This window comes from Mobula hypostoma, chromosome 12 (assembly GCF_963921235.1).
Source record: "Mobula hypostoma chromosome 12, sMobHyp1.1, whole genome shotgun sequence".
In the NCBI taxonomy this organism is placed as follows: domain Eukaryota; kingdom Metazoa; phylum Chordata; class Chondrichthyes; order Myliobatiformes; family Myliobatidae; genus Mobula; species Mobula hypostoma.
Window position 1 is genome coordinate 46,301,636 of NC_086108.1, and position 15,581 is coordinate 46,317,216.

General features: G+C 41.5%; 1 protein-coding gene across 5 annotated transcripts in view; it reads right to left on the minus strand.

The window, feature by feature from the left end:
- The window catches only part of LOC134354765 (E-selectin-like), a 66,718-nt gene that overhangs the window by 32,095 nt on the left and 19,042 nt on the right, over nucleotides 1–15,581 (minus strand). For 4 of the 5 annotated variants that reach the window (XM_063063991.1, XM_063063993.1, XM_063063992.1 and 1 more), the window contains 5 exons: nucleotides 12,894–13,114; nucleotides 11,343–11,409; nucleotides 7,748–8,131; nucleotides 5,410–5,514; nucleotides 1,288–1,473 (listed from right to left, as the gene is read on the minus strand). In XM_063063991.1, coding sequence (XP_062920061.1) covers nucleotides 1,288–1,473; nucleotides 5,410–5,514; nucleotides 7,748–8,131; nucleotides 11,343–11,409; nucleotides 12,894–12,896 — 745 coding nt within the window. In that variant the 5' untranslated portion in view covers nucleotides 12,897–13,114. The remainder of the gene's footprint in view (nucleotides 1–1,287; nucleotides 1,474–5,409; nucleotides 5,515–7,747; nucleotides 8,132–11,342; nucleotides 11,410–12,893; nucleotides 13,115–15,581) is intronic. The other variant, XM_063063995.1, reaches the window with a different exon arrangement.

Consider the following 15,581-nt stretch of genomic DNA (forward strand, 5'->3'; position numbering starts at 1 on the left):
CTTGAAGATCCCAGGCCAAGCTCCAAGAACACAAGCCTCAAGAGCAAAGACCACAGCCTGTCTCGAAGCTCAGGCCTCTACACCCCAGCCACATCCTGTCCTGAAGCCATGTCATGTCCTTGCCTGGTTCTGAGTCTGAGCCTGAGGCAAGACCCAGGTTCCGGGTCCTTGTCCAGTCTCGGGCTCAGAGTCGAAGCCTTGTCTCCTAGTCCATGGTTTCTAGTCCTGATCCTGCTTTCCCTAGCTCAAGTCTGCATTCTTGTCCCTGCTCCTTGCCTGTATCCTGTCACGACCCTACTCTAGTCAAGTCCTGTTCCTTGTACTTCAGAGTCTGTGTCTCGCATTTGGGTCTGTTCCCAGCACCCCATTGTGACACTGTCAGTGGTGAAGAAAGCATATGGTGTGCTTGCTTTCATTGGGCAGCGTATTGAGTACAAGAGGCGGGATGTCATGTTACACCTGAATAAGATGTTGATGAGGCCACACCTGGAATGTTGTGTGCAGTTCTGGCCACCATCTGGGAAGGATGTGATTCCACTAGAGAGACTGAGAGAAAATTCACATGAATGTTGCTGGGAGTGGAGTGCTTGAGTTTTAAGCAGAAAGTGAAGTAGGCTGAGGAGTGAACATAGAAATTTATAAAGTTATGAAGGACATAAAGAGGGTGAATTATCACAACCTTTCTACCAGGGCAGTCAAGTCTAAAACTAGAGGTATTGGTTTGAAGTGAGAGGAGAAAGATGTTACTCGGGAAATAAAACTTTTATAGCATTGGAAAGACTTCCTACATTCAATAAGGTAAAATCTAACCTGAAAAGCATCCTTTCATTTATATGAGTGTGTCAATTCAAATACGAATGCACTGTCTATACTGGTATGGGCATGTGATGAGTCAAACCTGGGAAAATGTTGAGTGGTTGCACACAAAATGCATTTGGTCTCACCCACTGTGAACTCAGTGCTGAATGCAGAGGAAGAGAGGGAGGTGAGATGAGCTGGCACCTAACCCTACAGAGGTTTAAGTGCAGGCATCAGCAATGTGCTAGCTTTTGTACTATACTATAGCTAGCTGGCAACTCTCCATCGAACCTCTTGAATTTTCAGAGTTCGCACCTGTCAAAGGTCTTTGGAAGGCTTTGTTTTTGTTTCCTGATACTTAAAAAAGTCCAACTAGGCTTAATTAAAAGTAGAAATGAAGTAGAACTGTACTAATATCACAGTCAAAGTTGAGTTTTACTGTCATGGAAAGGGACAAAATTGTGGAAATGCAGATTAATCAAAGATCACCTTCACACGTTGGTACAGGGGATGACCACTTTCCAGAGCTTTCACATTGCTGTCTCTCCGACCCGACCAAGGAAAACCCTTCTGCACAGCTATAAACACAGACTGAGCGGAAAGTGAAGTCTCCACCTGGATGGGAACAGTTCTGATATCCTTTCGCTGGAAGCTTTGGAACATCACACCTCACCGCTGAAACGGAACATGGATGTTTGAGTAATAAATGCGCTTAAGATATTCTCAAAGCACTTCACCAGTGCAGTGACACCTATTACATGGGGCCAGGCATCAGCACATTGCACTTGCAGATGTCACAAACAGGAGGGTAAACTGGAGCTCACTCCACACTTCACTGTATTGACTGTTTTAGCATCTGTTTTATGTGAACGGTCAAGCTGTCGTCAGCCATTCTTTGTTAACTCGGGCTACCACCTCCCAGCCTCTGATGCTATTTTCATTCTTCCCTTCTCCATCTGCCTGTCACCCTCCTTGTCTGCATCCTCCTGTCACTTATTAGCTCTTGCTCCACCCGTCCCCTACCTCTTTGATCTGGCTATCTCCCCACTTTCTCTCGATCCAGAGTACAGGACTTGACCCTAAATGTTACCCATCTCCTTTGAGGTACCTTCTGACCAGCTGAGTTCACACAGAGGCCAGCTTTTTGCTGCATAAACTAGTATCTACATTCTGTGGTGTCTCTGTGACTGTCGTAATACAGGCAGACCAAGGGGTACGAGTACATAGTTACACAGTGGTGAAGAAAGCACATGGTGTGCTTGCTTTCATTGGGCAGCGTATTGAGTACAAGAGGCGGGATGTCATGTTACACCTGAATAAGATGTTGGTGAGGCCACACCTGGAATGTTGTGTGCAGTTCTGGCCACCATCTGGGAAGGATGTGATTCCACTAGAGAGACTGAGAGAAGATTCACATGAATGTTGCTGGGAGTGGAGTGCTTGAGTTTTAAGCAGAAAGTGAAGTAGGCTGAGGAGTGAACATAGAAATTTATAAAGTTATGAAGGACATAAAGAGGGTGAATTATCACAACCTTTCTACCTGGGCAGTCGTCTAAAACTAGAGGGTATTGGTTTGAAGTGAGAGGAGAAAGATGTTACTCGGGAAATCAAACTTTCATAGCATTTTTTTTACACTCTTGCTAGCTAGCAACTATCCGTTGAACTATTATATGAACCTTGGCGCATTCTGGATCATGAGTGTGGAATGAACTGCTAGGAGAAGAGGAATATGGAAACTCCTAAAAAGGAACTGTATGCCTACATATATTCATGCCTCAGTACAAAGGAACATTATTCCACTGTGGACCTGCTGCTCTTTTCTTGCCAATGCACAGATTGTAGTCACTGACAATTTAAAAACACCTTACTGCTGTGCTGTACTAATTGCTGTCTGGGTTCCAGCTCTCAATGACATTGTCTGCTAAGCCACAAGTCTATTGACAGTGTAAGTGCTGTTGATTTCTTTTGAAATGACTGAAAAAGAGGCGGTGCAGGGGAGCGAGCATTGCTCCCTGTTTACTGATGTTGATCTTAATGTCGTAGTGAGACATACAAGGCCTATAAGGTGCCAGGAAGTGGTTGAAGAATAAGTTCCTGGAGTGCTTTGCAATGCAGAAAGAAATGTTATTAACTTACAAGATGTGCCAAGGTTAGTGCTCTGATACATAGAAGCAGAAGTCCAAAAGCTCAGTGAAAGGCTATCTTAAATGAAAATACAATCACATATATCCTTTATTGTCAATGTTCTAAGTTCTATGGTCATTTATTTAGCCTAACAAATGACATGTGCAGATATAGTGTCCTGAGATGCTTGGGAAAGAAGGGGTTCTGCATAGGTTTTCATTGGCCGTATCTGAAGTGGAGATCACTTGGTTAGTTACCAGAGACACCTTAGCCTTCCTTTCAGCGGCGATATGAGCTGCTCCAAAGGCAGAAGTGAACTCTCTGCCATTTGTTCATACAGTGGCATGTTGTGATACTCTGAGTCAAGGCTGATTTCTTGTACTTTATTCTTTCAGAGACATCAGAATCAAAGCAACCACATTCTGTGAGGCCTTCCCTTGGAGGGATTGAGTTGTAAACTTCCATGGAGATAAAAATAAACTGGAGTGAAAGAGATGAAGGGATTCTGATGACAAAGTAAACAGGAATAACTAGCATAGTGAGTGTGGTAAACCATATATATGTTGTAACTGGGTTAACTATCTGGACATGCCCCTCTGCTGACTGCCCCTGTGGCTCCTCCCACAGCTCCTGGAATAAAGGTGATTTCGCCTTGCCCCTCCCCCTCAGTCCGGGGGCAGACAGTCAGCATGGAAGTCGTATTTTACAGAGAATAAAAGCCTTTCAGTATTTACCCTACTTCAGTCTTTTGGAGTTATTGAAGGTGCTTCAGTGAGATGAAGCTTATGGATGGATCGGGCAGTGTCTTCTTCTGTATTACACTGAGTACACTCCTCACCATCTGGAAACACAAATGATTTCCTGAATGGGAATTGAAATGTTTCAGCTGAAAGGGCAACTGTCTTTATTGGTTTTGTCTTTAGACTTTAATACAGTAGGCAATAATGCAGATACCATCTTTTTATTTTCTCCCTATGATGAGCTTAGAAAGTAGATTGCAGGGTGTGCACTGGTTCACAATCTTCACAGCCTCCACTCTGTACTGATGAAGGCTTAGTCCACTTACTTGAAAGGTAAATATTTGTGGTGTTGTGGGGAGAGAGCAGGAAGCAGCACAGGCTGAACTCCTCTTGCACAGAGATAGCACGATCTCATTGGACTAAACAGAAACTGACCATACGGTAGCCAATCTGTGATTCTGATGGTGAAGCTGTGGAGGATTAAGTGGATAACAGTGAGGGATCTGATTCTCTCTACTGCAGGCACCCCCACAAGGGTCAGATCAGAGTCTCATTTTCTGGAGTCCTATAGCATTCTCCTCTAGGCTTCTAGATTGGGGTTAGTCCAGTGGCCATTGTTCTAATGACACTGATCTGTATTTGCTGGCATATAGACAAGAGTCAGAAGTTAAGATATGGTCCTCTCTTGAGGAATGGTAGTTAACATGATGGTTGAAGAATTGTGTGAAGACCTTGCCTACACAGCATTGTGCATGAGTAGTAGTTTGTCATGGTCAACAGAGAGCTTGCGCTGAGGGAGAGATAAACCTTATGAATCATCTGGAGGTCTTGGTTCTGAAGGAAAGACCAAAGCTCCACAGAATTGTAGCTTATTACTTGATATACTTCTGGAGATTTGTGTATCACTCAGCCCAAAGCTCAAAAAAAGGGGGAAAAGCTGTGCATCATGGGAGCAGCCACCACAACTAGAACGACTTGGAGGGTAGTGAGTCTAGAGTGACTACCACCTTCATACTTAGGACTTTATTCCGTAGAATGTAGGAGCTTGGGGTGGCAGGGGAGGGGTAACCTGATAGACTTACTATATAAGTTCCTGAGAGGCATAGACAAATTGAAAGCACATATTCTTTTTCCCAGGGACAGGATACTAAGAACAAGAGATTTAAATGGGACATCAGGTGCAGTTTCTTTACATATGGTGCATATTTGCCAGAAATCATGGATGAGGTGGGAATCTTAATGAATCTAGATAACCACATGGATAAAAGAGGTTTAGAGAGCAATGGGCCAAATATGGGCAAATAGGACCAGACTATGGGCCACACAGTCAACGTAGATGAGTTGGGGCAAAGGGGCTGTTTCCATGCTCAATGACTCTATGATTCAGTACAAGTGACATCTATCAGATTGCAGTGGGGAAATCTGAAAGCAACACAGTCTATGAAAGAGCTTTGGATTATTAACAACAGCTGGATTTTTGTGTTCATCTTTACATGGTCAAAATGTTACTGTTGGAATGATGAGGGTAAATAGCAGCACTTTCACTTCCACTGTTAATGACATAAATCAGGTTTATTCCAAACTATAAAATTAATTGCAAGTTAATTATAAAATTATATTTGCAATTGGATTGTAACTGAAATATCACACATGAGAACCACCCTTGAATCTGCAGTCATTGACCAGGCTAATACGGTTCTCTGTTTAAATGGTCTCTGACATGTCCTGACAGAGGTTCTGTGCTTACCATGTTCACATTCTGACCCACTGAACCCTTCATTGCACTGGCAGGTATAATTTCCTATCGTTTCCACACATTCTCCATTTTCACACGAAGTAGGTTTGCATGAAGCTGTCAAGAGAAAACAAGACATGTACATGTCCACAGAAACTACAATCCTAAAGAAGGACTCTTTACATATCCATTTTACTAACCATAATCGGAGCACATTTTGCCAAATTCAAGTGTCTGCTGCCCAAATTTCCAAAACTACACTTTAAAAATTGTAAAGACATCAACAGTGTAGACCCAGATTTCCGATGTGTACTCCCAGAGTGAAGGGTCTCCTTTATTAATAAAGCAACGTCCTAATACTATTTTTTCCAGGTGTAATAAAATGTTTATTTTCTGTTGATTGGGGTGCTGATCCTGATTTTCATTACTTAATCCTGAAGTCTACCATCTTATATTTCTGTTTGCACTCAATAAAAGTTGATCAATTTCATTCACTTATCCTAAAAGATTAATCCTACCATTTAACATCCTTGAAGTTAAGAAATATATTTGTAAGCATCTCCACAGGGGAATAAATAAGCGCAGATTTTTAAGCACTCACTGTGTGATTAGATTAGAATAGAATTAGACCCACTAACTATCAGTCTTTATTGTGTCATTATGTTTATTTTGTTGCTTATTTTGCATACATGCAAGTTATGTATAATTTGTTAATTTACATTTACATTAGTTATGTTTGTCTTCATCTTGTAATGTACTGTGCTGCACAAAGCTCATTTTCATGGGTTGTGAATCTGTGGAATTCATTACCACAGATGGCTATGGACGCCAAATCATTGGGTATATTTACAGCGGAGGTTGATAAATTCTTGATTCGCAAGGGTGTCAATGATTATGGAGAAGAAGGGGGGACATTGGGTTGAGAGGGATAATAAGTCAGCCGTGATGGAATGGGATAGCAGGCGCAATGGGTCAAATGGCCTAATTCTGCTTCTATCACTTATGGTCTTATGGTATTATGGCATTTATACGCCATGTAGAACAATAAACTTGAACTTGAATCTTCATCATGAAAATGGAAGTAAAACTAGGAATGATATCGAAACCTCTTCTTGTCATTACTCTGTGAAATCTTCAGGAAAATGTATGTGTCAACATTACAGGCTGACCAGTGTAACAAAATGGTTCTATTTTTATAGATGCCATAAGTTGATTTTGTCCATAAGTCGGAAAATCACTTGTTATTCTAACTATATAGTACCTCCAGACTATTGTAATGAATGATATCAAAAGCACACAGGTCTGACGAGAAAGAGCAATTATTAAAAGTAGAGAGAGCACAGAAGCTGGTTCTGCTGATCATAAGAACAAATGTACTTTAATTTTACTTTAATAATATCATGGGAGCTCAAATGTACTGTATGTGGACGTGTTCATAAATTAGGTATTTGGTAACTAGGAGGATGATCTGTATGTAAGAGTACAGGGTGATTAATAAATATTTTTAAATAGATTATTTTTGAAGCATTAAAACTGTACTGAAAATAAAGTGAAAGAGTGAAAAAAATAATAATGCAAAGCCCATTATATTTCATTAGTTGATTTTTTTTCTGTTGCCCTCTTGTCAACCCAGTAATTTTTGTTATCCTCACTTGCCTTTGAAAACATACACAGAAAATTTATACACCAAAGGCAAATTGAAAATGGGAATGTCAAGAAAATATGAATACAATTATTTAAAATATTCAGTATTTTCTTGATGAAATTCATTGAAAACAGAAACTTTGAAAAACTACTCAAAGAAGAATAAGTGAAAAATTGCAAAATCTGCAATGCCGGCTTAGAAGAAGCAGTTACAGTTGTGGCTGGATCAAGAGGCAAGCTTCCTCTAGGATGTTCTTACTGAAGCGTACATAACTAAACATCCCAAACACACCAGCTGGACAACATCCTGCGACCATAGCACAGGGCCTTGCTGTGAGGTTGAATCAGATTTTATGGAATAAGTTGCCCTTGGGATATCTATACTAAGTAATCACAATCTAATTTATAAATTTGAAACAGCTACAAGTTCTTGCCTGAGGCCCTTCATTAGTTATCACACCACATTAGCAGCTTAGGAAAACATCTTACATTTAATGAAAACTAATCAGCAACTACCCTTCACTAATGGCATGCTGATCTACTTGCTGCTGCTGAATATATAGTTAGCTGACCAACGTTAAGAAAGCTGGAGCATTAAGATCCAATTGGCAGTCCTGGCATCAAATTGGCACTGCATGCTCAATTTTTTCGTAACTAATTTTAAACTCCAAATACATTTAAAAGGACTAGGCCAACAGAATCTTACCCAAGTAGCATAGAGCTCGTTTCTGTCTTTCTGTACAGGGATCGTTGTTCCATCTTCCTGCATCTCTGTCTCTCTTTATATAGATTTCCACACAATCCTCTCCCCCTGGAGTTGGTTCACCTTGCGCCCAGTTTTCTGCTTTCTTGTCCAGTGATTTATTTGTTCCAACCCAGGTCCAAACACCAGCAATCTTCCTTATCCCAATCCAGTAGTAAGTTGGATTTCTCGGTATCACCTGATTTAGATGATTAATTTCCTCTTGGTTCTGAATTGCAACCAGGTCGGTGTAGTGGTTTTGGCAGTATACTCTGGCCTCTGGCCATGTCATATTTGATTGTGAATATTCATAATTCCATGTCTGGGCTCCCTCCCAACCTACAAATGCTGTGAAAGCAAAAACATTTGCAATAAAATTGAGAATTCTGGGCATAGACAAGAGATTCAACAGCATCTGTAAAGTAAAAAGTTGTGTCTTGGATTTTGCACCAATAGCAGAGCTGGCCTTGAAATAGTCTCAGTGACCTACTGTACATGGTGCGGTCTTCCCTTTCTCCAACATGATCTGCTGTTGAAAATTGATTCGAAGGGATTCCTTACAACTCGAATGACAGCAAGCCATCTGAAGAGCCAATCACATTAAAGAGGAAACACTCTGGTGTCCAAGAGGAAGAAAGTCACAACTGATAACCTGGGAGGGGGAGAAGATGGCGGCGTGACGGCAGTGCGCGCGGCCACTTCAGTGATGAATACATGTTATCTGTCGAGTAGGGGACCGTGCACAATTCTGATTTGATGGAGACAGACGTGAGAGTACGGAGGAACATCTGGAAAACTTCTGAAATGCCCGCTTCGCTGCCGCTGCTACTGTGTGGTAACCGGAATCTCCAGAGCTCAAGGCCCCGAAATCCTCGGCTTTGCGTGTTTCAGTGGCCGGGGAGAGGTTGAAGGCGCTCGGGAGGCTGTATCGGAGGGGCTGGTCAGAGGCTCAAAGTTTTCGGACGGACGGACTCAGTGTCGGCTGTGGTCGGCTGCTTCCAAGGCATCAGCCAGCTGACGGTACCTGGAGGTTTATGGAGTTTCTCCCTTTTGCCGCCTGCTATCAGGGACTCGGGACTTTGAGACATTTTACTGTGCCCTTGGTCTGTTCTTCATCAAATTATGGTATTGCTTTGCACTGCTGTAACTATATGTTATAATTATGTGGTTCTGTCAGTGTTAGTCTTTGGTTTGTTGTTTTCTGTGATATCACTCCGGAGAAACATTGTATCATTTCTTAATGCATGTATGCATTTCTAAATGACAATAAAAGAGGACTGACTGTTCTCATAATCTGATCTAAAAAAAAACGATGAAACACATGCAACAAGACGGGTGGTCGCAGAATCTGTTGAGGTGAGAAACTCAGTATGATGGAGCTCAACATTAAAAAGGGAAATAATGAAATAATCATATTTGTAAAGCACTTTCCATGACCTCTATACATATCAAAGCAATCTGAAACCAATGGATTGTGGTCATTGTTGCAGTAAAGACCAAAGAGCGGCCTATCATGATTATATTGAAGTATGGAGCAGGTTCAGTGTGTCAGATTATCTACTCCTGCTCATATTTCTGTGCTCTTATGGGAGTTAAAACTTGATCAGGATACTGGGGATAATTTCCGTTCTCTTCTTTAAAGTTTTCCTTTGAAGCCTTTACACCCATTATAAATCAGAGCACAGTGTACAGGAGATGGGATGTTACATTGAAATTGTATAAGACATTGGTGAAGCCAAATTTGGAGTGTTGTGTGCAGTTCTGGTCAGCTATCTGCAAGAAATATATCTATATGCTCGAAAGAGTACAAAGAAAATTTACAAGGATGTTGCTGGGTCATAATGTCCTGAGTTATAGGAAAAGGCTGAATAGCTTAAGATTTTATTCGCTGGAGCGTAGGAGAATGAGGAGAGATCTTTTAGAGGTATAAAAATTATGAGTGGTACAGATAGGGTGAATACATACAGGCCCTTTCTCTTCATGTTGGGTTAGACTAGAACTAGAGGACTTAGGTTTGGGGTGAAAAGTGAAATATTGAAGAGGAATCTGAGGGGAAACTATTTCACTCAGGGGGTGGTGTGAGAGTGAAATGAGCTGTCAATAGAAGTGGTAGACACTGGTTCAATTTTAGCATTTAAGAGAAGCTCTCCCTCTACAATCACTCCGAGCACCGGTGCCCCACAAGGCTGTGTACTCAGCCCCCTGCTGTACTCACTGTACACCCATGATTGTGTAGCCAAGTTTCCATTGAACTCAATATATAAGTTTGCTGATGACACAACAATTGTAGGCCGTATCTCGGGTAATGATGAGTTTGAGTACAGAGAGGAAATTAAGAACCTGGTGGCATGGTGCAAAGACAATAACCTATCCTTCGACATCAGCAAGACGAAGGAATTGGTTGTTGACTTCAGAAGGAGTAGCGGACCGCATGACCCAATTTACATCGGTGGTGCGCAAGTGAAACAGGTCAAAAGCTTTAAGTTCCTCGGGGTAAATATAACAAATGACCTGACTTGGACCAGCCAAGCAGAGTCCACTGCCAAGAAGGCCCACCAGTGCCTTTACTTCCTGAGAAAACTAAAGAAATTTGGCCTGTCCCCAAAAACCCTCACTAATTTTTATAGATGCACTGTAGAAAGCATTCTTCTGGTGTACATCACAACCTGGTATGGAAGTTGTCCTGTCCAAGACCGGAAGAAGCTGCAGAAGATCGTGAACATGGTGCAGCACATCACACAAACCAATCTTTCATCCTTGGACTCACTTCACACCGCACGCTGTCGGAGCAGTGCTGCCAGGATAATCAAGGACACGACCCACCCAGCCAACGCACTTTTCATCCCTCTTCCCTCCGAGAGAAGGCTCAGGAACTTGAAGACTCGTACGGCCAGATTTGAGAACAGTACAGATCTGGGTCGTACCCTCCAAATATCCGGACCTGCCTCTCGGTTTTTTTGTACTACCTTACTTTCCCTTTTCTATTTTCTATTTATGATTTATAATTTAAATTTTTAATATTTACTATCGATTTGTACTCCAGGGAGCAGGAAGCGCAGAATCAAATATCGCTGTGATGATTGTACATTCTAGTATCAATTGTTTGGCGACAATAAAGTATAAAGTAAAGTTTGAATAGGTATACAGATAAGAAAGATATAATAGAAAATAGGTGCAGGAGTAGGCCATTCGGCCCTTCGAGCCTGCACCGCCATTTATTATGATCATATGGAGGGGTATGGACTGGGTGCCGATAGATGGGATTAGGTAGAAACTAAGCTGGCACAGAAAAGATGGGCCAAAGAGCCCGTTTCTGGGTTGTAGTGGTCTACGATCCTATGAATTATGACAGCCTCTAACAGAAGGTTCATGCATATTCTTGATGCTATGCTGAAGATTCAGCCTGGATTTTACCCTCAGAGCTCAAAACAGGATATGAAGCTACGTAGATATGAACAAGGAAAATGTGTTGATTTTAACTTCTTTTCCTGTTTCAAAAAAGAGAGAATCTATGCCAAAATCACAATATTTTCCGAGAAATGGAAAAGTAATAATGTACCATATATGACAACCAAAAGCCCAGCATGAGAAACACTCTTCTGAACCCAGATTTTGACACGGAACGCCTATTGAAAGAAAAAAAACATTAAATTTCTTCATGTAAATAATAAATGAACAAAACATATACATAACATTGCAAAATACATACAGGTATTATATATTATTTATCTTGATGTATTAACCAAATTTTACACTACATTCTACGCCTCAAACTCATTGATAATAATGTCTTCATCACATCCTTCCCCATACTCAACAAAAGTGTCACCACACTCTTCCCTGCACTCACTGAGTGTTATTACAGCCCTCCCCTCACTCACCGAGAGTGTCACCCCTCCCCACACTCACCGGGAGTTTCATCACACCCCTCCCTGGGCTCAACAAAACCCACACCCACACTCACTGGCAGAGTCACCACCCTGCGTTCTCTCCAGGAGTGACAACCCGCTCCTGCACTCACAGACAGACTGTGAAACCCCTCCAAACACTTGCTTAGAGCCACAGCAATGCACACAGTTATTGTAAGATAATTCTCATCAACTCACTCACCTTCTGCCCCTTCGTCTCATTCTAAATTTGCCCTCTAACACTCAGGGCAGAAGTAGGATTCTCTCTGGGTCAGAGAGTGACACATCTCTGGATCGAGACTTTCCTCATGGACATCCCAGTGGTTTACCCCCTTGTGCTGGTGTCAGCAGAGCAGCTTATTATCTCTATGGTAGGTAATCATCTTATGCTCCTTCCACAGGCCTTCCTCCTATATTGAAATGAGCGCTCAATCTAAAGCGTGCGCAGGACACCCCTCGCCAGGTTACTGCACGCTCCCTATGACCATACTAGATATGCTGCCCTTATCAATCAGGCAGAGAAAACCAGGCTGCCCCAGAGGAGGCTGAGATGGTGCAGAAGGGCATCTTGTGCCATTGCATCTATCCTCTCCAAGCAGCAGCTCAGAAGCAGACTATGCAAAAGGAGGCTGTACAGTCACACTGGAGAAGGGTTTATAATGCTGGATTTAAATGAAGAAGTACAGGAAGAGGCATGAGTGAGCCTGGGCACCTGAGAGAGCTTGTCGCCTGTTCGTATGCCTTTGTAATCCCATGATAGTTGCTGCTAATGTAACTGCTACAGATGCCACTCGTACAAGATCATTCAAAGGTTTAAAGAATCTCCCAAAATGATGTAGGTAATCCATTGAATGCCTATAATTCAGTGCCTGTTGCCTTTTAAGGACATGGTCAAAGATACATCAGCTTGGCCCTCCTCGCCATAGGAAACAATGAAATTTCACTACTTTGCCAGCTATAGGAAAGTGGGCACCAGTTTGCCCTAACTCTTCCTAAGTCCCATATATAGGAACTGATTTAGTCTCAACGGCAGTTAAGAAAAATGACAATGATCTATTTAACAAAATATAACCTTCTAAAACAGAAAATGAGTTACAAATTAGAAACTGGTTTAATCCCAGCAGCTGCTATGCAAATAACAAAAATCCATTTTAAAAACCCTCTGAAACAGAAAATGAGACAAAATAATATATAAAACCTACCATTTCAGGGAAAAGTTCTGCCTTTGATTTCTTCTCCCTGCTTTTCCCTCTGTTGGTGTTTTGATAGTTATAAGAGCTTCATGTTATGTTGCCTGTACAGAAACTCAGAGCAGCACAGTGACTGTTGGTGAGTCTGATGTCTCTGACCACGAATGAAACCTCCCTGTCATCAGATTCTCTAATGAGAAAACTTCCTGCAGACTTGGTGAAAGAAAATGTTTCTGCAACAGAAAAGTTAAGCACCAATTGCTGCTGAACACAGTTTTAATCAATTACCAAATCATTTATATTCAGAAACCAACTTTTAATCAAGCAGTTTGTTGACAACACGCGCAATAAATTTGTAGAAATATGCCATGATACTTTAAACTGCAGCTATGTAGTTGGAAGCAACACTCTTAATTATTTTATTTAAGAAAGAATTTCAAAGTAGAAAATTGAATTCAGAAAGAAGATTACTTGCAATATCCTGAATTCAGGATTGCTCAATTAAGACCCTTAAAGAGATGCACAATATTTTAGACCATTTAACTGTCCCTAAATTCTGAAGATACGGGCAGAATTATTCTGTTGATTGAAATATTGAGGTAGAGCAATTTGATTGTACTCATTTTGTATTGATGATGGCATGAAAGTCAGGTTAAGGATTTGTACGTGAAAATTTCAGGAAATGATTCTGATGATCCAATAGCACCTAACCAGACCTTTATTTCTTTCACAAACAAGAGAAAATCTTCCGATACCGGAAATCCAAGCAGCGCACACAAAGTGCTGGAGGAATTCAGCAGGCCAGGCAGCATTGAAAGAAAAGAGTACAGTCAATGTTTCAGGCTGAGACCCTTACTGGAGAAAAAGAGATGAGGAGTCAGAGTTAGATGGTGGGGCGAGGGGAGGGAGAAACACAAGGTAATAGGTGAAACCGGGAGAGGGGGAGGGGCAAAGTAAAGAGCCGGGAAGTTGACTGGTGAAAGAGATACAGGGCTGGAGAAGGAGTAATCTGATAGGAGAGGACAGAAGGCCATAGGAGAAAGAAAGAGAGAGAGAAGCATCTGAGGGAGGCGATGGGCAGGCAAGAAGTTAAGGTGAGAGAGGGAAATGGGAATGGGGAATAGAGAAGGAGGGGGGCCCATTACTAGAAGTTTGAGAAATCAATGTTCATGTCATCAGGTTGGAGGCTACCCAGAGGGAACATGAGGTGCTGCTCCTCCAACCTGAGTGTGGTCTCCTCTACTGTCACGATGAGGCTACACAAACATGTAGTAGACTGTATCTCAAATAACAATAAGTCAGAGTACAGGATGCAAATAGTAACCTTTCCTTCAATGTTAATAGAACAAAATAGCTGGCCATTGACTTTAGGAAGAGAAGAGCTGCAAATGATCCTGTTTCCATTTACAGTGCAGAGGTCGAGAAGGTTGAAAGCTTCAAGTTCCTGGGAATGAACATCTCCAATAGCCTGCTCTGGTCTATCTACATAGATGCCATGGCCAAGAAAGTGCACCAGCACGTCTACGTCCTTAGGATTCTGAAGATATTTGGCATGTCCACTTTGATCCTCACCAATTTTTAGTGATGCATTTCTCTATATGCATCAAGTTTTCATATTACAATAACACTGCCCATGATCACAAGAAACTGCAGAAAGTTGTGGACCCAGCTCAGCATATTACAGGTTCCCTGGTATGTTAAGATGCACTCTGGATCTAACAAATTACTTTGTTATGAAGCTGCATCTTATTGACTACCAGTACTACACTTTATCCATAACTGCTCTTCAACCAGAGGGGATAACTTCACACATTCCAACACAGAACTGTTCCCACAACCTATGAACTCACTATCAAGGGCTCTTCATCTCGTGTTCTCAATATTGACTGTTTATTTATTTATTAGATTATAGCTATTGTATTTTTATTCTTTCTCAGCTCAAGCTGGTAAAATTTGAGGTATAGCCAAGCACACTCATTTCTCAATTTCTAGGAACATTCAGCCTATTCAATTAGTCATTAGTATTATGACTTTCTGGAGATTTACTGTACTGTATATAAATATTGCTGTGTAGGCTTAATTGTTTAATGCTATTGTGTAGTGACTTTGGGTTGACACTAGTTGTAGATATTACTATTGGGAAAATGTATACCCTGTTCATGTTCCAGTCTTTCCAATTTCCTCTTTTAATTTAGCATACTTCTGTCATTTTTCACTTATTCATTTCTCTATGTTGTGTATGTTTCGAAGGGCTCTATCTATTAAGTAAATTGTTCTTATTTTTTATCCTGCATTATCCTGATAGAGCGTTGGCTGATTGGCAGGAAACAGAGAGTGGGAATAAAGGGATCCTATTCTGGTTGGCTGCCGGTTACCAGTGGTGTTCCACAGGGATCAGTGTTGGGGCCACTTCTTTTTACATTGTACATCAACGATTTGGATTATGGAATAGATGGCTTTCTGGCTAAGTTTGCTGAGGATACGAAGATAGGTGGAGGGGCCGGTAGTGCTGCGGAAACGGAGAGTCTGCAGAGAGAGTTGGATGGATTGGAAGAATGGGCAGAGAAGTGGCAAATGAAGTACAATGTTGGAAAGTGTATGGTTATGCACTTTGACAGAAAAAATAAACGGGCAGACTATTATTTAAATGGGGAAAGAATTCAAAGTTCTGAGACGCAACGGGACTTTGGAGTCCTCGTA